General features: G+C 33.8%; 1 protein-coding gene across 1 annotated transcript; it reads right to left on the bottom strand.

Annotated features, from left to right (window-relative positions):
- Nucleotides 1-2: 2 nt before the first annotated feature.
- Nucleotides 3-27,998, bottom strand: LOC145668554 (cytochrome P450 6k1-like). The gene is made up of 5 exons (XM_081736541.1): nucleotides 27,515-27,998; nucleotides 12,101-12,721; nucleotides 8,954-9,175; nucleotides 4,507-4,758; nucleotides 3-1,173 (listed from the first exon to the last, which is right to left on the bottom strand). Exons 1-5 carry the CDS (start codon nucleotides 27,546-27,548, stop codon nucleotides 1,004-1,006), a joined length of 1,299 nt encoding a protein of 432 aa, XP_081592667.1. The 5' UTR covers nucleotides 27,549-27,998; the 3' UTR covers nucleotides 3-1,003.

Here is a 27,998-nt window from a genome sequence, read left to right as displayed (position 1 = left end):
TCTTACAGTATAGTATATATTAACAATGCCAATTGTTAATTGTAAGCTTTCATTAGTAAACCTAAGTCTGGTATGTTTTGAAAGTGTAAATAAATATGTGACATAAAGGTCCTCATACTTTCCTTCCTATTACCTATATTTCGATTTTACCTCTGCCAAGTAACAAGGAAACCTTCATAGTTGTTTAAAATAGTTGAAACCGAGTCACTGAGTGACTGGTCACTTCTAGCGAAGATGCCTTGTCATTGGACCTATGATTCTGTGAATAATATTGAAGTTTCTACAGTTCTTCTGCTATAGGAACTGTATGAGGATCTTATCACTGAATGACTGATCACTTCTAGTAAAGATCCTTGTCACTGGACCTATTATTCTGTGAATAGAAGTTCATGTTGAAGCTTCTACAGTTCTTCTGTTGTAGAGACTGTATAAGGATCTTACAGTCACTGAGTCGCTGGTTGCTTCAAGCGAAGATGCCTTGCCAGAAAGCATACTCTAACATACCTTGACATGTAAAAAGTAGTGTCTAGTATCACTTACCAAGCAAGATCAAGCGTTATCAAATAGTGATAGAGGTTGCTTCTGCCGAAATCATTGAATGTTGCTTTGAGAGATAGCTCTTATCTATTCAATACAGAATCATATTTGACTTTAGAAAATCAACGTTCAAAATAAGCCATACAATAGAAAACTAATTCAGAAAAAGCTATACAATGTTTGTAAGTTGTGAATGTAACAGTAGCTAGATATTTTATTAATCAGTTATCATTTCGGTTGTCGTAAATTTAAACCAATTCTGGAAATGTGTAAAATATCATTTTATTATTTTTGTTATTAAAAAAGTGGAAAGTATACAAAAATACAAACTTCTGAAAGTTAATCTCGTATCTTATTTAGCTGTGATTCTTCATTTTAACAGTTCTTTAAAAACAACTATAAATGTTGTGTTTACATAAGAAACAATCAACTCAATTAATCATACATATGTCATTTCCTGTCTTACTTATTTCTTTCTTGATGAAATTCGCAGCCAAATTCCATTTTTGGGTGCTAAAGTAATAGCCACAGGGTCAATTGAAAGAGGTACTTCAGTTCTTGGAGACGTTTGTACTTCGTACTGAGATAAAACAGAAATAAGGCCCAATTTTGACTGGAGCAGTCCAAACTTGTATCCTGAAAAATATAATTAAATGTATGAGGTTTAATGTTGTTGGAGGAAAACAATAACAACCTAAATCTTCAACTATTTGTACTTTGCAGTATGTTTTATAACATCATTAAAACTATTCTTCAGTTTTATTTACAGAAAATTAAAAACCTTTTCGTTATTTTGTGTAAGTATTCTCGCACTCGACTCCCGATTAGCGACTCTCGGACTCGAATCCTGATTTTTTTTTAAGTGATTCAAATTCCTCAAGAAGCAGCAAGTTTTGTCTCAAGTAGTCTCAATGATGTAAAGGCAGTGGTGCCCACCCCCCTCATGTCCATGACGCACCCCCCTCAATTGTCTATTAGTAGGTGTTCTTCCATAAAAAAAATATTTTCGATTAATTTTTACACCCCCTCAAACATATTTATATAGATTTTTAACCCCCCAATATTTCAATGACGCAGTTTGCGTCATAATCCCCTCCCCCTTGTGGGCACCCCTGGTAAAGGCACATTAAAGAAGTACAATCAAGTTTTCGGTATTAAATTAATTAGAAACCATGCCTGTGCTCAATTATTTAGGAAAATTGTCAAAGTACTTCTTTAAAAAAATATGCTATTAATAGACTGACCCTTTCAATGGTGCATTCGAACATATTTGCTCGTTTTACTGTAGTTGCCATTCAAATTTCAAAAGTTAATATCTTATTATGAACCTAATTTAAGTAGTCAATAGCGTGCAGCGCTCTCTTAAATTTTTGAAAGTGATTTTCTTTTCTTTCAATGAATCAGTAGTTTTGAAAACGTCATGGTTAAGAAAAGTAAAGTTATGAGAAAATCGAACAAAAAACTGTTTAATTTTTGAAACTCCTGCTAGACATGATCGAGCTTTGTTTGAAAAAGCAGAGTTTTCTTGTGATTATACGATATGAACAACTTGTTTTGAGCAATTAGTAGCAACAAAAAGTATACTCAATGCAAAATCGCCATTTTCTGTCTCATGACCTTTTCAAAACTAGTGATTCAAATATGTTTGCAACTGATTCACAAGTATTCAACACAAGCAACGACATTTTAAACTAATTTTATTAATAGCGTGGAAAATAAATAAAGGCTTCGAAAATTTTCCAAAATAATTTTACAGGTATGTTGAGTGGATTCTAATTATCTTCGCACTGAAAAGGTTGTTTTTGCCTTTATGTTGAATACTTTTGCATTAGTTGAAAATATTTTAGGATAATTTAACTTTCCAACATACTGAAAATTTTCTGAACAATCACTTGAAATGCATTCGTAACAAAACAAGAGAACTTTTAAATTAAAAATTCCTTCTGTCCAATGTGCATTCCAGAACACCAGTGAGAAAAATATTTTTAATGTAGTTACAAAATAACCCAAATAAAGATTCACAAGGCTCAAAAAAGTAAAATGAAAAATGAAACTAAATTTGAGGTCTTAAGTAATCATAACAAATTAATTGTAATGCGAACAAGAAATAACACTATTCTAATGCAGAAATAAAGATCTACTCGAATAAATGAAATGACTAGTATTCTAAGACAATTCTGAGCAAGACTAGGAAAGAACGAACTCATTAAAATGTCAGCGATTATCTATAAGAATTCACAAGGAAATGGCATCACCAAGTAGACTTTTCCAACCGGTGTACCATGCAGGTTCATGGGGGTATATCGCGAAATTTTAGAATTTAAAAATACATTTTATACCATCCAGAAGTACTACAAAAGTCTTTTACGATATATTTTAGACTTTTACGATATATTTTATAAGTTTTACGATATAAGTTAATAATAAGTTTTCAGACTGATTGTATGTATTGTCAACGTCTTCAATGATAGCAACAATACTCAATTCTGACTAACATAACATAAATGTATCGCAATGCCTAGGCGTTAAATGAAGTGTCATCAATAATAATAATAATAATAATAATAATAATAATAATAATAATAATAATAATAATAATAATAATAATAATAATAATAATAATAATAATAATAAAGTTGGTAGTAGTGACAGTGTGGTTGGCATGCATCAGAGGAAGAATTCAATAAGCATATTACTTTGGGGTGTTAGTTGTGTTGTCACTCAATAGACCACTGACAGCTTACTAGAGAATTCGTGAAGATGACATAAGGTTTTGACTGGAAAACTTATTCTTTGACACCAATTACAGTCTGTGATATGGTTCCTAATCATAGAAGTCACAACGAGGATCGACATTCATCTAACTGTTGTCAAGTATGAGAGAAATTACGCAAAATTTTGACGATCATATTAATAATCTAACCAAAGCCGCAATTGTCTCAGGAAACAAGTGTTGTTCTTCGCCAACTCATGAAGGAGTTGCTGGTAATTGCCTCAATATTTCAGCCATCCAAACTATTATCTTTTGATTTTTATTTGTTTACTCTCTTTAAGGATGAGACCGTTTTGTGTGAAATATTGGGAGACTTATGTAATGAATTGGTGATTATCACAGCTGAATGCCTTCTACTAGGTGACATACCTAGTGCTATAACAGGAGAATACCTAGTTCTAGCCGCAAAGCAATTATTTCTAAATGGCTTGCGTCCATAGATTATTCTTGTTATCTTTTCACTTTGAACAACCCATGTATTATAACTATACAATGTATTTGAACACACCACAAACAAACAGGCAATAGTTCGGGGAGAAGCAGGGAGTAGCACCAAATACTGTATTACTATTTTCTTATTATGTTATCTATAGTACATTTGCAGAAGCACGCTGTGTGTGTGTGTTCAAGTGACCGTCTGTTTCTTGCGTGTTTTTTTTTTTTTTACTTTCTAACTTTTTTCTTTTGCTATTGTTAGCTATATTCTTTGATTTTTCAATTTTGTGTTATGTTTAGGTGGTAGATAAGGCTACATATAGCCTTAACCTCGACATGTAAAATAAGTCGAAATAAATAAATAAATAAATAAATAAACCATTGGAAGATACACTGTTATAACTAAGCAATTCAGTCAACTGAAAAATAAATGAATGAATAAACAAATAAATTGAATGAGTGAGAACTATAACGGTACAAGTGTGCAAAATTTGTTAAAAAGAGTTTAAATTTGACTGATCTCATAAATTACTAAAGAAAATTCCAATTATAAGCAATTATACCTGTGGCAAATAACATGACTTAGGTATCTTTGATAGTGTAGTTGTCATTGATGAACTCATCTAAATTTTGGCATAAATATCACTTATGGTTTATAAAACAATATATTTACAGTTATATATATATATATATATATATATATATATATATATATATATATATATATATATATATATATATATATATATAAATTTTCTTACCAATACAAATACGAGGGCCTTCTCCAAACGGTATAAACGCACAGCTTGGCCGTGATTTTTTATTTTCATCATTGAATCTCTCTGGATCAAATTTATCGGGGTTTGGATAATATTGTGGGTCATGGTGCAGAGCGTAGATAGGTACAATAACATCTGTTCCAACATTTATTGTAATACCAGAATCCGGAAAAACATATTCTTTGGTGCATCGACGTCCCAGAAAATACACTGGAGGGTGTTTTCTTAAGGTTTCTAGGATAACAAAAATAAATAAATAAATGTATTATTATAACATAAATAGCTTAAAATGAACAGATGCAATCTGATACATTGTGACAAGATTAATTAATACTCATTTGCAGGATTCGGCTATTTCTGACTTATTAAAAATGTAGGTATAATCAAACTCAATTTAAATTATATCAATGTTATTAAGAAAATGTCATCACCAGTAGGAAGAAATGTATTCGAGTCATGTTACATTAGAACAAAACACATCAAGCTTTAAATTTGGACAAAGGAATTAGGAAACCTCGACACAAATTGAGATTTGTTTATAAACAGAGTTATTTAAAAACGTAAATTTCTGTGATTTGAAAATGTGTTCTAGTTACTTCGCCAGAGTCTTCGGCCCACTGTATAGTATAGGTTAAAATCATGCCTAATTAAAAGGTATAAATTACATTTAAATTATCTAAAGCTATAAATTACATTTACTTACATTTAAATTTTCTTGTTTTGCTTTATTTGTCTATTAACCACCCGATTCCATGATTTATGTAATTATGCAAGGATTTCGTTAAAAAGACAAATGATAGTGCAGATAGTGGCATCTATTAACGTGATTGTTTATTATTATGATAAATGTGATGCAGAGACTAATAGGCTCACCATTTATTATTATAAATTATATAGATAACGCGATTGTTTTAGATTTGTAGGTTTTTATAAGTAGATACATTTTTTTTCTATCGGTTAAGACAAGATTCTCTCTTAACTGGCTCTTAACCAATGTTTCGTGACACACTGGTGTGTCACGCTGTTCCATAAGGTGTGTCGCGAAATTTTAGAATATAAAAATCATGAAGAATTTAAAAATAATTAGTTAAAATTGAGAAGATTCTACCTGTCAGCACCTCCAGCATTAGCAATAATGCTCAGAGCTTATATAGAGTCATTAACTAACTAACTAACTAAGTAACTCTATGGCCTATGGAACCCGGAGGTTCAAAGCCGCGTTCACAAAAGCCCTCCACTGACTTCTATCCTTAGCCAACTGCATCCAGTTTTTACTTTGTATTCCAATCTCTGCGAGGTCCATCCTAATATTGTCCTCCCATCTGCGCCTAGGTCTCCCTAATGGTCGTTTTCCGATTGGTCTTCCAGACAAGACTTTGAAAGCGTTTCTACTTTCTTCCATTCTGGCTACATGACCCGCCCACCTAAGCCTCCTAGACTTGACCACTCTAACAATGTTGGGTAAACCATATAAATTACGTAGTTCCTCGTTATGAAGTTTCCGCCATTCCCCATTCCCGTTCCTCTTGGATCCGAATATTCGTCTCAGAATCTTGTTCTCAAATACTTTCAGTCTATGTTCTTCCCTCAGGGTAAGGGACTATGTTTCGCAACCATACAGAACAATAAGCATGATTATCGTTTTGTATATTTTAAGCTTCAAATTCCTCGACGACAATTCGCGTCGACAAGAGATTTTGAACTGAGTAGTAACACGAATTCCCTGCTTTTAGTCGACATTTAATTTCTCCGTGAATATGATTTTCCTCTGTTAATATTGATCCTAGATATTTGAAACTATCCACTTTATCAAAAGTATTATGTAATATTTTAACACATCCATAATTTGCTGTATTCCGGTCCCAACGCACTTCCATGTGTTTAGTATTTTTATATAGTCATTATAAAAATTAATTGGTTTCACTATTATAATATATTATTATTATTACTTTTTATTATTATAATTATTATTAATAATAATAATACAATACTACTACTACTACTACTACTACTACTACTACTACTACTACTACTACTACTACTAATAATAATAATAATAATAATAATAATAACATCAAACAAGTGTGTCGCGATGCCCCGGACGTTCAGTAAAGTGTGCCATAAATCAAAAACGTTGAGAACCACTGGGTTAAGAAGAAGAAGAAGAAGAAGAAGAAGAAGAGACAGAAGAAAGAAAACATTTTAAATTGTATGAAACACATGAAAGAGTTGAGTTAATTTTGTGTTTAACGTCCTGTTCAGCAGTGAGGCTATATTAGACGTGGACCTTGATTAACGTGGAATCCGAACCGCATGAGCTTTCACCAAAAATCGAACCCGGGTCTCTCACGCCAAAGGTGTGTACGCTGAAACAAGTGTAAAGAGTAACATAATTTTAGTACCACTAAGTTGTGCGTTAGTGTGTGTAGTGATATCTAACATTTCAATAACTTATTGCTAATTTTACTGTTTTGTGCGTAAAAAAATAACTAAAATGTAGAAAACAATATTTGTGAAGTCAAAGCTCTTTATTACTGTCTAGCTGTTGAAGGCAACAAAATTGATTCCCGAAATCAAACTAAAAATATAACAATTATTTTTAGGATTACCAGGGCACAATAGAGATGAGTGTTAAACTTCAGATGAAATTTTTCAATAAAAAATGATCTTGAGTATGTTAATTTATATATACTAATATATTGATAGAACATATATATATATACCGGTATGAAATATTGGATAGTTTCGTAAAGCAGAACATAAATAAGGCATTAACAATAATGTTTACAAATCGCACTTGATTTATTTACTGTGTTCCAACAATTGGTTTATCAGTTTCTTTTTAGCGATCTTTAGAAGAACACATACTATTGATTATTAATACGTATGCAAAAATAAAATTAGTAATGTGAATCAGGCAAGAGTAATTAAATTTATTTCAGGTATAAAAGTAACAAAAAGCAAAAACACTTGCGTATAGTGAGCTCTGTTCGAATGTGTGATTTTATGCAACAACGTTATAGAATATTAAAGATAACTTTAAATTTTCACGACAATCGTTATACAAACCAAACCAAACCAAAGCACTTGTCGTAAGGCCTATTTGTGAGCATAAGCCTACTCCAGCGCCATCAGCTAGCGACCAGCTGAACTACTTTCAGCCCAGTCGCGAGCACGTGCTCAGCGCGCTGCGACGCCCTGTCCCTAACAGGCGCATTAGGAGCTATCTAGACCTAGTGGCCGTCACGGCGTGTTTTTACCTGACTCCCCAGTTTGCTTCACGACGCTAGGTGGATGTCGAAAATTGGAACCGTTGTGAACAAATCCGTAGATATAGGCCTTGTCATATGTAGTGCAAATGATATATGATAGAATATACAAACACAATTAACGTGTAGTGGCAACTGTAATTAGTTATTAAACATAATTATTTATATATAGAGTGTTTCAAAACAACACCGACAATATTTGGGAGGTGATTCTTGACACTAAGATAAAACAAAAAGTATAGATCTACTTGGATGCACAAATGCTTCCTTTCGGAGTTATAGGCTGCCGAAATCATGAAAAATTGAACTTTAAATATCCGTAGCTACAAAGCTATGGGAGCTATCGCAGTCGGGTCAAGACTTCACTGAGGAACTAGTATGTGCCCTATCCAAATATCCATGTTTCAGAATCCTGCGGTACTTCCGCAACAGTTTTTATAGAGGGAGTTTGGCTACCGGCATATAATTTGAAGTACTCACCAACTACCTCTATAAAAATTGTTGCGGAAGTACAGGATTCTGAAACATGGATATTGGGATAGAGCACATACTAATTTCTAAGTGAAGTCTTGACCCGACTGCAATAGCTCCCATAGCTTTGGAGCTATGGATATTTAAAGTTCAATTTTTCATGATTTCGTCAGCCTATAACTCCGAAAGGAAGCATTTGTGCACCCAAGTTAGTCTATACTTTTTCTTTTATCTTGGTATCAGGAATCACCTCCCAAACGTTGTCAGTGTTGTTTTGAAACACCCTGTATAATGGACAGAGAGAGCAACAAACGAAGATGTTTTAAACGGATAGGAAAGAAGAGGACACTTCTAACTAGCATCCTTTGTAGGAAGGCCAATTGGATTGGACACATCTTGCGAAGAAATTGTCTTCTTCACACCGCCATAGAAGGAAAGATGAAGGAAAGCGAGGAATAGGAAGAACAAGAACACGACTGATCGATGATTCAAGAAAGAGAAGATAATATTGGGAGTTAAAAGAGGAAGCTGAGGATCAAAAAAGGTGGAAGAAACATTTCCAGGCCTAAATCTAAAATTGAAAAAAACAACTCTTTAGTCCTATGATTTGCCTATAGGCAGAATACTTAATAATATATAATATTCTAATAATTATATATATATATATATATATATATGTTGACTCTTACCTTGTACGACCTTATCCAGGTACCCCATCTCCTGAACAGCTTCATACGTAATGACTCCTTTATGTTTTGTCAAAACACTATCTATTTCTTCTACTAGCTTCTTCTGAACAGCAGGATTCAAAGCTAATTCATAGAGCGCTGAACTAATTGTAATTGACGATGTCTCAAATCCACCAACGAAAAACACTAATGCCTGTGCAGTGAGATCGTCATGAGTTATACCTTTAAAAATAATAATAAGTAATTATTCTACTGTTAAACTTCATTTCAAATTATCAGGAAAGTAAATATCTTAATTTGAAATTGTTTCCACTTGAATTTTTTTGATAAACAGGCTGTATATATACGTACCAAGTGTCAAAACTAGCTCTGATATTTTCCTTAGCATTATTTTATTATAAAACGTGAAAGAAAATAGGCTATGTTATTCTATTAAGTATCTGAAGAATGACTAATGGAATAAAGTGATAAAGTATAATTTGTTTATATCAGTAAAATAAGTATAAGAATTTAGATAGGAATGAAGTATTAATTTAAAAATTCAGTTTGCGGGAGAAAAACCAAAATTTGATCAAATTTAGTATTTTCTCATCGCTGGCTTCATAGAAAGAGAATTTATAGGCCATTGCTCTTTTGTGTTAAACATATATTATTGGAAAAATTCTTAGTAGATATGTATTTTAATTGGGCAATTATGCCTTCTAGAAAAAAAAAAACACTTTGTTTTGAAAATATGAGAGCAAGACGAACGTATCTTGCTGTTGTAAGAGACTGCAGTTTAGTAAATCTCCCATTATGTGTTAACTAAACAGGTTTGTAACATTTTGTTTCATCTACACCTAAAAGGAACTTTGATTCGGGAGATTAATTGGATAGGGAATTTTGCTACAAAATTTCCTTCTATTTCCATTCCCAATCTCGTGCTTTATGTATTTCACAAATCAGCGCTAGCTGCATTAGTTACGGTACTTATGCAGTTCTTTTAAGCTTATTGACATATAATACCGTTTCCTTTTATTTGTATCTATTTATTTATTTATTTTTGTTTCCTTTGATATGAACCAGGATTTTAATCATGTGGTTTTATTGATTTCTTCTTCATGTTTAACCCCTTGCGTTCCAGGTGTCATTTTCCTATTTGCGTGCTGTAATACTAGGGTTACATTTGCTGTTAAAGACTGTCAAGACCGTTATATAGGTCATAGTATTGTGTACAAGTCAGGAGAGCATTCACATTACTGATAAAAACAATCATTTGCATTGTGGAACATTTGGACTGAAAAAGGAAAATTTTGATGTTCTGAAGAGATTTTATGCTGTTTCAGGTTGGCAACACTGACCGGACATCAAAGACAAAGTTTTTTAGTTTTTCCGATCTTGAAATACGATCTCGAAGTTGCTAATTATTTATCGTCAAAACTAACAAATGTGTTGTAATTGAATGCTCCTTTAGGCCTACCATCTACAGAGATAAAACTTTTTTTGTCCTTTATGTCAGTAAGGTGCTGCCACCTAAGGAGAAATAGGAAAACTAACTTTTTTGCCTTGCATACACTAAATAATTTCATCTGCATATGACCCTTAATAAGGGATACATTTTCATGACATTCTCATGGATGTCACTGGTATTTTGCAACCCAATTTTTCACGACATCTACATGGTTGTCACTGGTATGCAAGAAGTTAATTAAATATCCTTTGATTTTCAAAATGAATTTGCATTGTATATATATATAAATAAAATATTGCCTAAATTGATTATTAAATATTAAAATTAAACACAGATTAACAAAATTTAATTTTAATGAAACAAGGGACTAATTTCAAAGAAGAAAAAACTAATTAATCTCATGAATCAATGAGCTAAGAAGCAAAGATAGCGCAGGTATTCAACTCAATTAACTTATATCATATTAACTGGCATATCAATAACAGGCCGATATTGTACCTGTTTTAACTATACATGTAATATCTTTAATCAGTGTGATGACTAATGTCAATATCACAAATTCCATACTACACACGTCATGAAGTAATTCTTTTTCATGTCTGCTTAATTTGACAATAAGAAAGCAAATAAGGTTTGTTTAATTGAGGTGTAGTCTCGAAAAACTTGTATGTCACCACATACGAAATACCCATACGGGATCAATATTGTAGTCGAAATTTATTTAACTCTTGGTTATGAATATAAGAAACCTATTATGGCCTATACACTAGTCTGTGATTAAACACAAACAACCTATTTGCTGAGCAAAACAATATATTCACATTGAAAAACTATATACGTGTGACAGTTTCACCAACTAACACTTTGACTTCATCAGACACTACCTGATAATGTCTGATGAAGCCAAAGTGTTAGTTGACGAAACTGTCACGCATATATAGCTTTTAAATGTGAATATATTGTTTTGCTCAGCAAATAGTTTGTTTGTGTTTAAGTATATATAAGGCAAAGCTTCTACTTATGGAAAATATTACTAGTATGGAGTTAAAAAATTCATTGTGAAAACTGTTGTTCCCTCTTCCATATTTTGACAGGTGAATGTTCTATTGGCAGCATCCTTTACAACATTTGCAATACTCAAAACAATGAAGCAAACGTAAGCGCAACACATACTTAGCGAATGAACAAAGTAATAGCAGCTGCCTTTTTGCATGCCTTTCCTGAAACATTTCTGCATTTAAGTTCTCGGTTTTTGTGATACGGAAGCACACTATTTCAATCTACAATCTCTCTTTGCTTTCAACAAATATAACATTTTTTCACAATTTTGAAGCAAAATTCACGTTATTCAAGTATTGAATCTTTGTTCAATATTTGAACACGACATTTACCAATGAAATGCCTTAAAATTAAACATGGTAGCTCTTATCAATACCTATAGATAAAAATGATTATGACTTATACCGGTGTTTTCTTCTGCAGTTTTCTGCTCACAATATTAATAACATATTGACTTTTGTAAAGAATCTGACATTTGCGTCTAGAATACCTTTTTTTCTAGTATCCTCAATCATCTTTTATTCATGCTTTAATGCCATATATATCCTGCATAAATGAATTTGTATAATCATTCTTAGAAGTAAATAAATACATATACAATAAGTTATATAATAATAGAATGAAATACTTTAATTTACCTTTGGGAATATTTTCTGTTATGTGACCATTTTTGACTGAAGCACTTTCGTCGCCTTCCACGTAGCCTTTGTTCTTGAGCTGAATAAGAAGATCGATAAAATCACCCCGTACTTCATTATTTTCTTCTCTGTATTTCATAGTATCTCTGACCACTGACCGAAAGAATTCTGACATATCCTCAGGCACAAATCTCAATCGAATCCAATTGGAGAACTTAGGCATAAATAACATAAACAACAATTTAATTCGAGTTAGTAAGCCAGGCGGATCCATTAACTTTTTCCCGGATAATCGAAACTCTGAATTTGGATTTTCAAACGAATCAATATCAATCCCAAATGCACAGGAACCAATTACATCGGTTGCAAATTTGGCCATTACCTCTTTAATTTCAACTTCTTCGTTGAATTGCGCCGGTTCGCTTAGCACTTTCTGTAATTTCTTACTGCAATCGATCATTAGAGGAAGCATTTTCTTGAGTTTATTGACCGTAAATGTCGGGTTAAACTTACTCCTCATAAGTTTCCATCTTTGACCACGAAGAAATAGTAAATTCTTAGCCCACAGTGGGTCCACATTTTCATCCAGCTCAAACACGTTATCGTGGAACTTGGAGAAATCTGAAGTGAGCACACTTTTAATTAAATTTGTGTCTCTGAGTAACAATACAGGTTTATGTAACAGATATGTTCCTACGTATTCTTTCCAACTGTTTCCTGGTATATGTTATGGTAAAGAATTCCTGAATGCATTTTTTGAAGAATAACATCTTTTAAGTTCCCAATTGGTATAATAGGTTGGACATAAGGAATACCTTTTCTTTTCCAATATTGAAAAGCATAAAGTAAGTATCCGTATGTTACTAAAATTAATGCTACTACCACTGAAAGAGTATTCAGTAAATAGGAATTTGTGAATGGAAACATTTTTCTTTATATCTTCATGTGATGTCTGATATCTGAAAAATAAAGAGAATTCTAGTATTAATTGTCATAGGGAAACTATAATCTTATGATACATATTGCACTGTATGTTGCTACTAAAACGTCAAATGATCATTGAAAAGCACTCATCACTACATATTAGACAAAAGTCAAAATGTATTATAGTATTAACAGAATAAAATATAGTATGGTAAGTGTGCGTAATAATTTTTCGTTATTATTTCGTACTTTGATTATCCTGATCTATATTCGCTTGAGTCTTTTGAATCCTGTACTTTAGATCTAATGTAAGCCCGTCCTTTGTTCTAAATTAACCTTATCATTCTTCACTTGATTTTTAATAACTATGATGAAGTCTAGAGATCCTATGTATATTTCATTAAAGTGCAATGAGCAAATGATAAAATTTCTTATTGATACGGGAGCTGCAGTTTCAGCAATTGGTTATACTGATTCAATATTAGAGGGATCATTGATAGAATCATTTAAAGGGAGACTGAATAATGCTGATGGTTCGCCAATTAAAACATTGGGAAGCTGTACAGTGAAAGTGCAACACCAAGAATTTAAAGAGTATTTGCCTTTAATGGTTGTTCAGCGAGAGTCGTTTCAGCCAATTCTGGGTAGAAGTTGGCTAGATCTAATGGTTCCGGAGTGGAGAAATCAGTTGACTTCTATGTTCGACAGTAGAAGTGAATTGAAACAGATTCAATCTGTTCAAAGTCAGTCTACTAATGTACTAAGAGATAAGATTTTTCATCAGTTTAAGGGAATATTTGATGAATCTATAAATGTTCCTATTAAAGGTTATAAAGTATCCATTCCCTTAAGACAAAGAGTCACGCCGATATTTAGAAAGGCATACGAAGTATCTTATTCATTAAGGGAACAAGTCAAAAAAGAGTTGAGCACTTTATGTAATGCTGGTGTGCTAAAGAAGATTTCACAGTCAGATTGGGCTACTCCAATGGTGATAGTTAAAAAAAAGAATGGGTCGGTTAGACTATGTTTAGATTTCAAGCGTACGCTGAATTTAGTCACGGAGAAGGTTAGTTACCCTCTTCCTGAAATAGAGGACTTACTTAACAAGTTATCTCATGCAAAACAGTATGTATTGTTAGACTTGAAGCAAGCCTATTTACAATTGGCCGCCTAATAGATGGGGATATGGACAATAGTCGTCTTTTTGAAGGGGAGGAGGATGTTGAGGGCAGAAAGAGTTGTGGTTTATGGCACACGCACTCATGCAAAAAAGAAAAGAAAGAGTTGTAAAAAGAGATGTAAATGGCGATGATCTTTTCGAAAGAAAGTTTGTTAATAAGGAGAAAGGTATTATGGCTTGTGAAGTAAACTAATAGCTTAAAACGGAAGCCTGTTGATTTAGGTTAGTTAAAAAGTAGGTAAGGGAATGTTTTAACTAGTAAATAAACATTTAACACCTAGACATTAATTCAGGTGTTTCTACGTCTATACTTTTACATAGTGTAGCGCTTGTTGACAAGAAACAAACATGCCAATAAGTATTTCACATATAGAAGCCGTTTCAAATAAATATAACAGAAATTATTTCCATTTCATAAGAACTAGTGCATTATTACCAGTTCGAACTTGTTTCTCAAAACGAATATGTGTTACCTGAAATACACATAGCCCTTCAGCAATAATATATCTGTAGTCGGCCTTCGTCAAGAACAAACTGTGACATTACAAAACTCATTAAAGAAGAAAGGGACTTGTTTCTCATGTAAACAATAATAATATTTACGCATTATACAACACTTAATCAAACATGTGAGCATAGTGTGATACAGCATACATATAAAAAGAAATTTTGAATGCATGACTCAATGTCACATGTACAGAAAAGCATAATTTGCAGGTGATAGTAAAATAATTATATTACAAAATGAAATGCTAAAATTTGGAGGATAGTAAATTAAAACACAAGAAAAGCACTTGGAAATAAAAAGCGGCAAAAAAGTTCGAATATTTTTGGTTGGAAAAGGCTGACTACGGCTTTTGGTTGAGAAATGTCATGATGCTTTAAAGTGACCATGTCATATTTTTGAGCTCAACATGACAGAGGATGAAAGTGTGGTTTAAAATTTGGTTTGAAACAGTATCAGACCTACTATTTAGGGAGTACTTCTTCCTTTAAAAGATCATTAAGCGGACTGAGAATTAGATTAAATACGAATTTGCATTTCGTCCAAAATGGAGGATGTGATTTTTATTTGTGAATGAAAGCTGATAAAGTGTCAGACAAAGTATGAACACACTGATCTTACAATGGAAGTAGATGAGCTTGCTGTGAACGAGAGTCAAACTAATTCATGCAATCGATGCAGCAAATTGAGCCATATAAAGTATTGTAAAAGAAAAACTCATCTCGATTCAATTTCGAAGAAAATTGCCCTCAAACATTTTTCGCGATGTCGAAACCTAGCGAAACATTTAACACTGTATAATGAAGCACCTCTAGCTGTTGCGAGCAACAGCAAATTTTATTACTATCCACCTGATGATTAATGAAATAAATGAACTTTTAAAATATTCGTAGATTATGTTTAGAAACAAACTATTGATTTATTATTAATAGATAATTATATAAGATTAAGGGGGATACGACGTAAATGAGTTTGGTATTTCGGGAAAAAAATGTTCAATATTGAGTAAATGACCCATTATTTCGAATAATGTTTGTTCAAGACTATTAGATGGTGCTGTATTGCCAGATTGCAGCTGATGTTGGTTTTATTGAAACAGTTTTGCTTCCCAAGATAACGTTAGACTCTGGCAGTATGCATGTGTGGGTACAGGAGCCATTCTAATTACTTGCTCAACTCTGATTTAATTTTGACTATGAAAATTGTACAACTGCAATACCATTGCATTCAACAAATATACTTGATAAACAGATTCTTTTTTTTTTTAAAGCAGACTAGATCATGATTTTCATTACTGGGAAAATGATGTTGAATAAGATAATATGAGCATGTAATACTATGTCAAGTGTTTGTTTCCAAACAGTCTACATAAATTTTAAGTTAATTTATTTCCTTATTCGTCAGACGGATAGCAATAAAATTTGTTGTGACACAACAGCTAGAAATGCTTCACTGTGCAATATTGAAAATTTCTCTTCTTCTTCTTCTTCTTTTTTTTTTTAAACGAAACTATTGAAGTCATCTTATCTTGACTAAACTTAACACTGAAGTAAATGATTTGCTTAGTACGAATGGAAATATTTTGTTGTGCAAATCGTTTGATTTCAAGTTATTGGCCACTAAAATTGAAGTTTGAACCATAGTCAAAATTTTCGGAAATAAAATAAAATCATTTTAGGTTATATGCTACAGAAATGCAGTATGTTGTCTCATAACAAAGATCTGCTAAAATCAATAAAAGACAAGTTTTTATTATATTTTGATTTTTTTAAAATTGTATTATTTCTATTTTTATTTTATTGATTTTTCTTTGGCCGCCGAGAAACTCGTTGCAAGTCAAAAAACATCATGGAATGATTTAATTACTTATATTTGTTGTTGCTTTTGTATAGTTCAACTTGTGTAAATCTATTTCATATGGTAGGATAAGCCGTTGGTTACTAGTAGTATTTGCACTTGGACTTTTGATTGTTGTTGACCAATGCCAGAATGTTCAGGATAGCAGAATCGGATATACTGTACAATGAATACACCGGTATTGTGAAAGATAGATGTGAGTAGACAATATATTGTCAACTTCTCAAGATATACTGGGGTTTTCAAGACATTGAGAAGAACGGTGGAAGTCCAGCTAATCTGAAGCAGTTTATTGTAATTTTATGATGGAAAATGTATGGAGAAACACACTGGTTACTGGAAGTGGAAAATGAAGGGAAGCTTAAAGTCTTGAGAGTGAATAATACATAAAAAATACAGGGTGAACCAAAAGTAGGTATACAGCACCGTACTTACAATCCCATTGCATATTATATAACTTCTTATTGTTATCCATCAGGTAGACTTAGTTTCTTTATTATTTGTTTTTAATATCTTTTTATTTATATCATAAGCTCGGAACAGCCGAACCTAATAAAAACATAAACTAGAATGTTATACTTGGTCAATGCAGGGGTGTAGGTATACACCTATTTTGGGCCACCCTGTAGAATAGAGAAACTAAGATGTAGGTACTGTAGATAGAGTATGATTGATGTCATGTGCTGCTGTATTAATATACATGGTGGATGACAAGTTTTGGCCCTTTCAGTGATAAATTTGAGGCAAGACGAAGGAGATACGAGAAAGGTGTTTGCTCATATAGTGTGGTTCTATGCGGGAAACGATTCGCAACGCATGGCATACAAGATTTGCATTTTCTGTAAAAGAATGCAGCTCCACAATAGAGACAAGCAAGCAATTGCCGTAAAACCACTGCCTAAACATTTCTATAGTAGTTTTCATGGCTGGTCTAGTGACTAGCGAGCATCCAACATTGAATGTATAACGATGGCTTGGATTCCACCTTAAATGTAGGCCCACGCCTCCATAGCGCCGATATTAGAAAGGATAACTGAGCATCAACAAACAAATGCTTGTATAATTGAAGAACTAAGACTCTAAGCAATACTCATTAAGGATTTCAGGAGTTTTAGCACTGTTTTGTGGTTAGTAGAACGGCCCGTTCCATTTTATTACAAAGTTATATCTTATTTGGTCTCTTGCCTTTATTATGTTAATCTTTACCATTCTTTTGTTAGCATGTTTTGCTATTTATTTTTTGTCAATATTTCCTTCTGTTCTGCTATTCTTGATCTACACGTTTCCATTGACTTGTTATTATTGTCTGTGTTGTGTTATAATTCTATACTAATTTATGTTATTTTGCATAACTCTATGTATTCTTGTTTTCTGCATGTACGTATCAATTATTGTGTAGATCCCTTGCCTAAAATTGTAAAATAAATTATATCTTGCTTCTTTTTCTTCGATAATTATAATATTATAAAAAAATATTGCTGTTAAAGCTTTTAAAAATTAAGTTAAATCGAATTCCACATACGAACCAGAAAAATTAAGATATTTTGCAAATAAAATATAAAACAATTGTACTTGCTTCAAGATAATTCATAATACTTAATCTGAGCTTTCAGAACTTAGTTTGAGACGCATGCAATAATGTACAGGGTGGTCCAAAAGTAGGTATACACCCCTGCATTGATCAAGTATAACATTCTACCTTATAGGTTTATTTGCTTTGGCTGTTTCGAGTTTAAGACATAAGTAAAAAGACATTAAGAACAAATAATAAAGAAACTAAGTCTACCTGATGGATAACAATAAGAAATGATATAATATGCAATGAGCTGATCAGTACGGGAATGTATACCTACTTTTGGGCCACCCTGTATAATATGAATGAATATTATTTCTTCATCCGATTCTACAACACTACCGGTACCGTAAACAGACTTTTTCCAAATTATAAGAGATGAAGCAAATAATGTACAGAGTTATAAATGTGTTTGCTATCAACTCGTGATTTCTATTATGTCTGTATATTTTACGTTTGTACATGTCACCATTAGATGCATGATTTGAATGTCAGGTGGTTACACATCTGATTCATAAGCAACACCCTAGAGAAAAATGTGTTCAGTTAATGAATTTTTATAATGGATATAGACCTAATATTTAGAAACACGTTATATAAATAAGAAGCTACAAAGAATGATGAAGCTTATTATGTATCTGTGATATGTAGGCCTAAATGTAATGGATTGACGTATGTATGTGAAGATTGTCTAAGAGTGCTCTAACTTTGTTTTATATACTACCAGCATATATTACCCGCTTTTGCTGGGTTGAAATGAAAATTTAAATGCACAACTCCGTGTCTCATGTGTTTAGTACCCGTGAAATATGCTGTTTTCGTTTTTGATGGCATCGATTTAAACGGCATCGGAAGGATCATTGGTCATCTCGGCGACCCCAAAAACCACGAATTCGACTAATATTGCTCATTTTCGACCATTTTATTATCTCCCCCCTCCCAAGTTGTGGGGCTGAATTTGGTTTCAAAGGGGATCGGAATTGTCACTCTTCATCTCAGCGACCCTTAAAACTACGAATTAGACACTAATATCGGCCATTTTTGATCATTTTTATATCTCCGGCTCCTCCTCTTCCATGTTGCAGGGCACGGCATCGGAAGTGTCACCTGTAATCTCAGCGACCCTAAAACTATGGATTCGACACTAATATTAGTCATTTTCGATCATTTTTAAATGTTTATTCCCCTCTCCTACGTTGTATTCCCCCTCCCCAACCATCAGGGCTGAACTTGGATTGAAACAGCACCAGAAGTGTCACTGTTTCTCTCATCGAAACCGAAAACTTTGGATTCAACACTATCGGTCATTTCTTTTATCATTTTTAAATTTCTCACCCCTCCCCTCCCTACGTTGCATCGTCAAAGTGAATAACCCAAAGTAATCCCTGCCTCTAAACTCATGTATGCTGAAAATTTGATTGAGATCGATCGGGTGATTCAAGAGTGATGAAGCCACAAAGACAGTCATTTTAATTTTAATTTTTTTTACATACATATATCTCCCCCTCCCTTTCCCCTACGTTGGCTCGTCAAAGTGAAACGATAGAAAACACCCAATCCCCGACCCTTATATATGTTGAAAATTTGATCGAGATTAGTTGGGTGGTTCAAAAGTTATTAGTTTTTATTTATACGTCCCCCTCTCCTCTCCCTCCACTAGGATCGACTGTTAAAGTGAAATTATAAAAATGTTTCTCGATTCGAACCTCATGTATCTTGAAAATTTGATTGATATCGGTCGGATAGATCAAGAGTTATTAAGTAACTTTCAGTTTTATATAAATTGATTTTTATATATCTCTCCCTCCTTCTCCTCCCCTACGCCGCTCCGTCAAATTTAAACCACTAAAACGATCCCATGCCTGAACCTCATCTATGTTGAAAATTTTATCAATATCGGTCGAGTGGTTCAGGAGTTATTAAGTTTTATTTATTTTTTATACTCCTCCCCCTCCCTATTCCCTCAGTTCTACCATCAAAGTGAATAGCCTAAAACCAGTCCAGCCTCGAACCTCATCCATGTTACAAATTCGAACGAGATCAGTCGCGCGGCTCAGAAGATTTATAGTCATAAACATAGTGATTTTCAATTTTATATATGTAGATTGATTGTATCAGATATGTGGCTAATTGATTGTATCAGATAAATGAGCTGAAAGATGTGTCTCAGGATGCACAGAATAAAGGTTATCTCAAGCTAACTCATACTAATGTTATGATAGTCCTTCATTTAGTTTTGGCTTAATAGTAAACTAATTGTTCCAATACGAAATAATTTGGGTTATGTTATTTTAGTAATATGATTCATATAATAAGTGGATGTAGCAAAGAGCCAAGTGACCTTATTTTTCGAGGCCGTATCTAGAAGAAGATGAAAGTTCGTTAGCCGTAGGTAATATGAGATTTAAAAAAAAAATAAAAAAAAAATCTAGAAGGTTGACGTTATCTTCGCAAGTTGAAGTGCAGCATTTTTATAAGTCGGAGTGAGAAATCTCCATAGAAGCATTTGAAGATATAGTTCCCAGATTAGATGATCATCAACAAGTAAGCAAAGATATTTGAGGCACTCAGTACACAAAGGATTCAATCCACTTGGTTATTTAGGACATATTTCATATTTAACACCTCTACCTGATGGTCCTTTCCGTGGTTAAAAGTATCATCTCCATGCATAACTCTGATAATGCAAGAAACAGCGTTCACTTTTTCATGTATTTAATCGAAGAATACAAACTTTATGTGTCGTTTTCCCTCATTTTTGGCAATCCCTTATGCTGTAGGTTCCCCATTTAACATATTTGTGAACAGAATTGCAACTCTGACCTCTGTGATTCACAGTTTATTAAGATCCCCGCCTTCCTGACTTTCCATCGGGAGTGTACACAGTTTCTAATTTAAAACTTCTCTTTATTCTATAGTACTAATTAACTGCATGTTTTAAAAGTTTTTTCTAATGAGTGTTCATTTTACTAGAAACATATTTCTTCAAACAATTTCTTCAAACATTACAATTTTAGTGTTCTTGATTATGCTCTAATATAATAATTCATGAAAGTGAATTGTATCAAATAATTGGTGGAATAAAAATGTGACAGAAGACAGGAGAACTCTAGAAAATTCACATACATCATTATGTTCATAACAAACGCATATGGACTCAGATCAAACCAGGGATTTCTCAGCAGAGATGGGTACTCTACCACTGAGTCACTATACCCTATTATAGCCTACATCTAACAGAATAAGCTGTCTTGACTTGACCTCAAGTGAGTATCATTTGTCATATTTTCAGAACTCATGGAACATCTTCGCAGTCATATTATTATTATTATTATTGCAATGAAGGCGTCATGGATATTGTCAGGTGCGTACCAAGAGTTCTTTTTGGGACAGGTCCAAAGTTTTCTTTCTGGGGGGTCCAATACTTTTGAGCAGTATTGAACACGTATTATTCTGCACAGCAGAAGACGATAAGTAATTGTTATTTACTATTACGTATATTCTTTTAAAAATGAGCTACTCCGTGGCTAAGCGGTTAGCGTACGCGACTTTGGCGCGGGAGACCCGGGTTCGATTCCCGGCGGGAGCTCATGTGGTTCGGATTCCACGTTAATCAGTAGGTCCACGTCTCATATAGCCTCGCTGCTGAACGGGACGTAAAACTCAAAGTCAATCAATCAATCAGTCTTTTAAAAATGACAGAACTAGATTATTTTTATAAGAAAAAAAGTACAAATGAAGTATAAAATCACTTTAGGCTACATTAATAAAATTTTTCTTTTAAACAACTATAGTTGCGTTAATAAAATCAGGGGTAAAAGTGTATCTGAAAAGGTAAAGGGGACGCATGATGTCACCTCGTCCCCCGTACCTATCTTTGCCCGTTGTAATTTTTTTTAGACAGTGGGGAGACGCCACAGATATTTTCTGGAAGTAGTGGGACGGCGTCCGTCCGCGTTCCCCGCACTTTTATTCCTGGATAAAATATACAAATGTTAGTCAAGTTACGAACTTTTGGAAGGGGTCCAGACCCAAAGGACCCCACATGGGTACGCTCCCGGATGTTGTTAATCAATGATTGCAAAAGCATTGGAAAACACTTTTTTCTACATTCATTCAACTGTTTCAGAATAGATGGCACAATTGCACTGACGTTCAGATATATTGTGTGGAAAAGTGACTGTGCAAACAGGTGGATCGAAAATATAATTTTTTGAACATTCTACATATACATCTTGTTCATAAAATTTTATTAAACCGCTTACGATTGTATCAGAAGGTTCACGTCTCATACCCTCGCTGCTGAAAGGGACGTTAAGCTCAAAATCAACTCAAGAAACGAAGTTTAAATGGGCGTTCATGTAAATTAATTCAAAACTGAACTTTCTAACTCAAACGTAGTTTAACAAATTTTGTTGCAACATTGAAAATCGAAGTTCAGTGCATTTAGTTCAGTACTGTAGACTAGCCAAGACCAAGTAAGTTTTGTCCGAAAGTCACCCGTTCAAGGTTAAACCTAGTTTATCCACTACTTGATCGGGAGTCGAGACTTAAAGTTGATCGTTATTTGTATATACAACAAACATTTTCACTGAATTTGACGATGAACCTCGTTCAACTGTTGGACTTGGTTGGTGCATATGGCCGTTAGAGTCTACGTGGGAATTTAGGTTTTGACTATATGGCGTTTAGCATTGTCATGTTTAATATTGCAACAATATATGTGGAATCTATTGACACTCCATCTCTACATATTGCAAGATTTTATTCTATGCACATAATTTATTTACCTTTATTTTCTCTTATTTAGCTTTTAACTTCATCTCTGTCAGGAAAAAAGAAAAGAACGTTTTTGTTATATGATTGGAATCTGTTTCAATAGCCGACAACAAACACAACAATAATAGATACCTCTCTGACATACATTTTCTGTTCAATTAATTAAACTAACTGTAAATTAATGTGTACTTTAACGTTTTAAACTTTGAATGCACGGAAACCTCATGAGGTGCCAACGAGGTACCGAAGAGTCAATGAACGCGGAAAAATACCGGTGTTAGGTTACATGATTGCACAGATACACTAGACAAAATTGCAATGACACAGAGAAACTGTCAGCTAACACGGGAGGGTCCCACAAATTGTCGCTAAGATCTGATTGTCATATAGCACATCTGATAGAGCATCATGAGAAATGAAAATGAGCAAAATTTAAGGTGCTATGGACCAGAAGGATGAAGGATAGGAGCTGCGGGGCTTCAAAATTTGAATATCCAAAAAATTATATCATGGAATTATGTAAATGAAATGAAATCTTTGTTTTACGTCCGGTTATGCCGGTTAGGCTAAAGGAGACAGTGATGATTCATGGAATTATGTACGTTTAATGTGAATATCTTGAAAATCGTTAAAGCAATCAAAACAAAAGTTGCACAATTTAATGACTTCAAAATGCCCTATCGAAAACCACAAACAGTGTTGCCATCTTAGCATAAAAATATTTTGTTTCAAATAGTACCGTACCATATGCAAGTGTTCACAGATTTAAAACGCACTATTATCACTAAACATAACAGTGAAGTGTAGTGGTACAGTGTTGGACAACGTTGGAGTTACGTATGCTGAAAATGTACAATGGGGAAGTCTGATATGTGGCAACACAGGGTAATAAAGGAATGCATTGGAAAAAGTGGCGGATTTGCATTACACTTCTGTAGCCACGGTGAATAAGCAGACAACTCACGAAACAAAATGATACACGCTTAGAAAGAAACATGTGTTTTCTAATTCTGTAAAATGATTCTCCAGATTATCTTATCAATATTTGGAAGAGTAGTTTCTTGGCGTATGTCTTTCGTGTTAAGTGACATACTATTTTACTTCCTTTCCTACATACCATATGATTAAGTTGTACACTGCAATGTTACCATATTCACATTGGAAATACATATAATTATTTTATTACTATCTCATTTCGTTTTTAGTCGGCCCGGAAAACGTGTGGTGTAGAAGGCTAGACAACCAACCTATTAGGTATGCGGGTTCCAACTCTGCCTTTGGCATGTTTTTGTTGTACTTTTCACCTTAAAATAGCATAGACGTTAAAATAGCATCACTCAATTTCGTTTTTCAAATGCATCAATATTTTGTGACACTGCTGGCATTTTGCTATGTTATACTATCGGTGTTATGTATTTGAACTAAATTTATAGTATGAGACCCAAATTCCATTATTACCGTCTGTTGTCACATATAAGCCTTTTCCATAGTACATTTACAGCACACGTAGCTCTAACAGTGTGTAACACTGTACCACTACACTTCACTATTATGTTTAGTGATAATAGTGGATTTTAAATTTATGAACACTTGTATATGGTGCTATGTGAAACCAAATAGTTTATGCTGAGTTGGCAACACTGCTTCATCTATGGCAACACTGTTTGTGGTTTTCGATAGGGCATTTTGTTCTCATTAAATTGTTCAACTTTTGTTTTGATTGCTTTAACGGTTTTCAAGATATTTACCGTACTTTAAAGTTACATAATTCCATGATATAATTTTTTGGATATTCAAATTTTGAAGCCCCGTAGCTCCTATCCTTCTGGTCCCTAGCACCTTAAAATTTTGCTCATTTTCATTTCTCATGATGCTCTATCACATGTGCTATATGGCAATCAGATTTTAGCGACAACTTGTGGGACCCCCCCGTGTAAGTAGGTCTACTCGTAACTAGAGCTAGTTGTCGCCCGGGTCAAGAACTCGCCTTCTCGCCCCCTACACAATCTAACCAAAACGTTAACTCAAATATATGCTCAATTTTGCGACCCTCCCGATCCGGCGCCCAAGGCACAAGACCCATTTGTTCCCCCGTACTTTCGTCACTGGAAACTGTAGCATCCTTAGTTTGTAACATGAAATAACAAATTGATATTACCTGACCAGCGAACGAGTGCGGGCGGCCGGTTCTGGAACTAAAATACAAGCAGCAGTGTTTCTAACCGGATTACTTGTAATCAATCGATCACAGTACTTTTTGTCCTGTTCGTAATAAAGCACTTTACGCACATGCTCAAGTCAGGGGCAGATCCAGGGAGCGGGGCGATCGGGACGATTCTTCCCCTCCCCCAGAATAGGACATTTTTTGTTTTAAAAATAAAACCTAAGAATTTTCACCTTTGTATTATAAATGTAAAATAAACTTAAAATAGGTAGGCCTTACTTTTTTTTGTTTTACGTTGCAGAAGTCAAATAAAGCAATAAATTGCAATAAATTACTTACATTGGCGTTCTTACTTTAAAAAAATGCCCACCTTCGAAATCGCAGGTGGCTATTTCTGTTCTAGAAATTGCAAACAATAGCTACTTCTCCTTTTCTAAAGTTGCTTTACTTTTTTTGTGCAATACACTCTTACCTTGATTTGACTTCGAACGACCCCCCAAACATTCAGCCTGAATCCGCCCCTGGCTCAAGTTAAGACAAACAGTTTCAAAGTTATTGAAGTTATTTGCAGAACATCTTAAATAACAAGCAAAAAATCAACTACAACAAAATACACCCTCCATATTAACTTGCGAACAAACTAGCGAGCAGCGTTTTAGAGGCTGCTCCTGTTTTATAATGACATCGAATAAAACGTAATAAATTTTTATACAATCTGCTTAATACACGGTAGAAGCTCACTGAATTGTCAATTGTGCTATGTTGTTCTTAAATGGGTAATTTCCATTCATATATCGCTATTCACAATACATCTGCATTGCTGCAGAAATGGTTCAGTACAACCACATAACTTATGACGTTCTTTATTAAGCGGAAAGAGATTAAGCTATATATAACATCCAAACTGCAACTTTTAAAAACCGTTGGATACACTACAGAGTGAAACTCTCCGCTCCCCTGTTCCACCGCGCTTGCCAAGAAACTGATGTAAACACAACAGCAGCGCCATCCTCCCAAAACCGCACTGCTATCCTGGTCAGGTAATACTATAAGTTTTTGTTTAATATCTAGACTTGAATTGTGTAATAACAAGGCGTAATGTCATTTGAAAAATAATAAAACTTTATATTGGAGTATTGCAGTGTCTAACGATTTTTTTTCCTGGCTTACAAAATTTAACAGTTTGAAATTTTTAAAGCCGTTTCAAGATAAATGGCCCCTTCTGTACAGCATATATCACATTACCACAGAGGCCTGTGGTGGATCAGTGGTACAACGCTCACCTCTGGCGCGTAGAGTTCCTGGTAGTATGGTAATTCTTGCCAAGTGGGCTTTGTGATGGACAAACACTGTGTGCGTCCTGTTCTTCTGTTTTATCATTCCACTATTATCATCACCGTCTTCCTTAGCCTCGGTGCATAAAGAAAAACACATCACCACAACGTTTAACCAATTAGACTGATATACAATTGTAACGGGACGTTACAGATTGTCTTTTATTTCGTGTTTATTCATGTTTGAATCAGGTTATTATGATCTTTCACAAATTCGGTTTGACCGACTTATACTTTATCTGCACCTTGTTTCAAGGTATTGGCCAAGAATTACTTAAAATTCTGAGCCACTTTCGTTCTCTTTTAATAAATAGAAGAAAGTTGTTTATATGATTTTACTCCGTGATTCTTAAAAAGATAGAAGTTAAATATTTTTATGACGATTACTCGCTAATAATTGATTCTAATTCTATCGAAAATACATTTATTTGTCATAGTTTGTCACGATATTTTTACATAATTAGGTAATTTTGAAGCAACGTGTGTTTAATGTTTAATATTGTATCTATGAATTACTTTAATGAGTTGCTAATTTTAACTGATTCTGCTCCAAGCAACTAACTTTCTTCGTATTTCTGTGAACTCCAATCAAAAATATGTATCTTCGATATGTCTGTTTAGTAACTTACAGGCCCGTATCCACGGGGGGCTAGGGGGGGCCGGCCCTTCCCTAAACTTTGGCTGGCCTCAATAAAAGTTTCACGGTAGGCCTGCAAATGAACTATAATATGGTGATGAAGTATAATATGATTGGGTCGGGCCCCCCTAACTTCGACCCCCCCCCTAAACTTTAGGGCTGGCTACGGGCCTGGTAACTTATAAGAAGTGTATTTAATGCTTATGAATGTAGTTCTGCTTGTTAAGTATATATATTATGAAATATGGTTCAAGAAATTAATGAATAAATACAAAGGTTATGAAATACCATGGATTTTATACTATGTAATTATATGCAGCAGAACATGTATTTTGACAAACTGCCGATAAATAATATGGAATTAATAAACGACATAACGGAAGATTGAATAATAGTCTTAATTAATATGTATAAACATAAGTTTACAGTTCATGTCATCTAGATTGGAGTCTACTTACACCTTTTCTTGCTTCGTTCTTTACTGAAATCCATTCCCTTATCTGCAGTCTTCTTACAATGTTAAATCGCCGTGCGTAGCTCGAGATGCGTCACAGCGATGGAATCATTTAGAAGTAACACATACGTACTTGTTAGAAGCCTTGTGACAAGATTTACATCCCGTCCCAAGGTACAGCGCACAATTACTACAAGAATATGTTATACTTGCTTGTAAGCTAAAACAAAATAAATAACACGCAAATGTCAAACATATACAACATAAACTCATCCGGCAGAAGGTCTAACCAGAGATTAAGCTTCGTGACAAAACGCATGGTCCCGCTATTGAACTACGTATATTCCTCTTTGATAAAATTACAGTAATTGATAAAAGAAGGAGAATTTTAATCTAACGTCTCTTCTGTTCTTTTTCCTAAAATTATTAGGAAAATGTTTAGCTTTAACATTAATATAGGGCCTACACTATAAATCAAGTTCTGAACC

This window comes from Thermobia domestica, chromosome 13, assembly GCF_964235325.1.
Source record: "Thermobia domestica chromosome 13, izTheDome1.hap1.1, whole genome shotgun sequence".
NCBI classification, from domain to species: Eukaryota; Metazoa; Arthropoda; class Insecta; order Zygentoma; family Lepismatidae; genus Thermobia; species Thermobia domestica.
The sequence above is the reverse complement of the archived record's forward strand: the minus strand, read 5'-3'. Positions and strand labels throughout refer to the sequence as shown.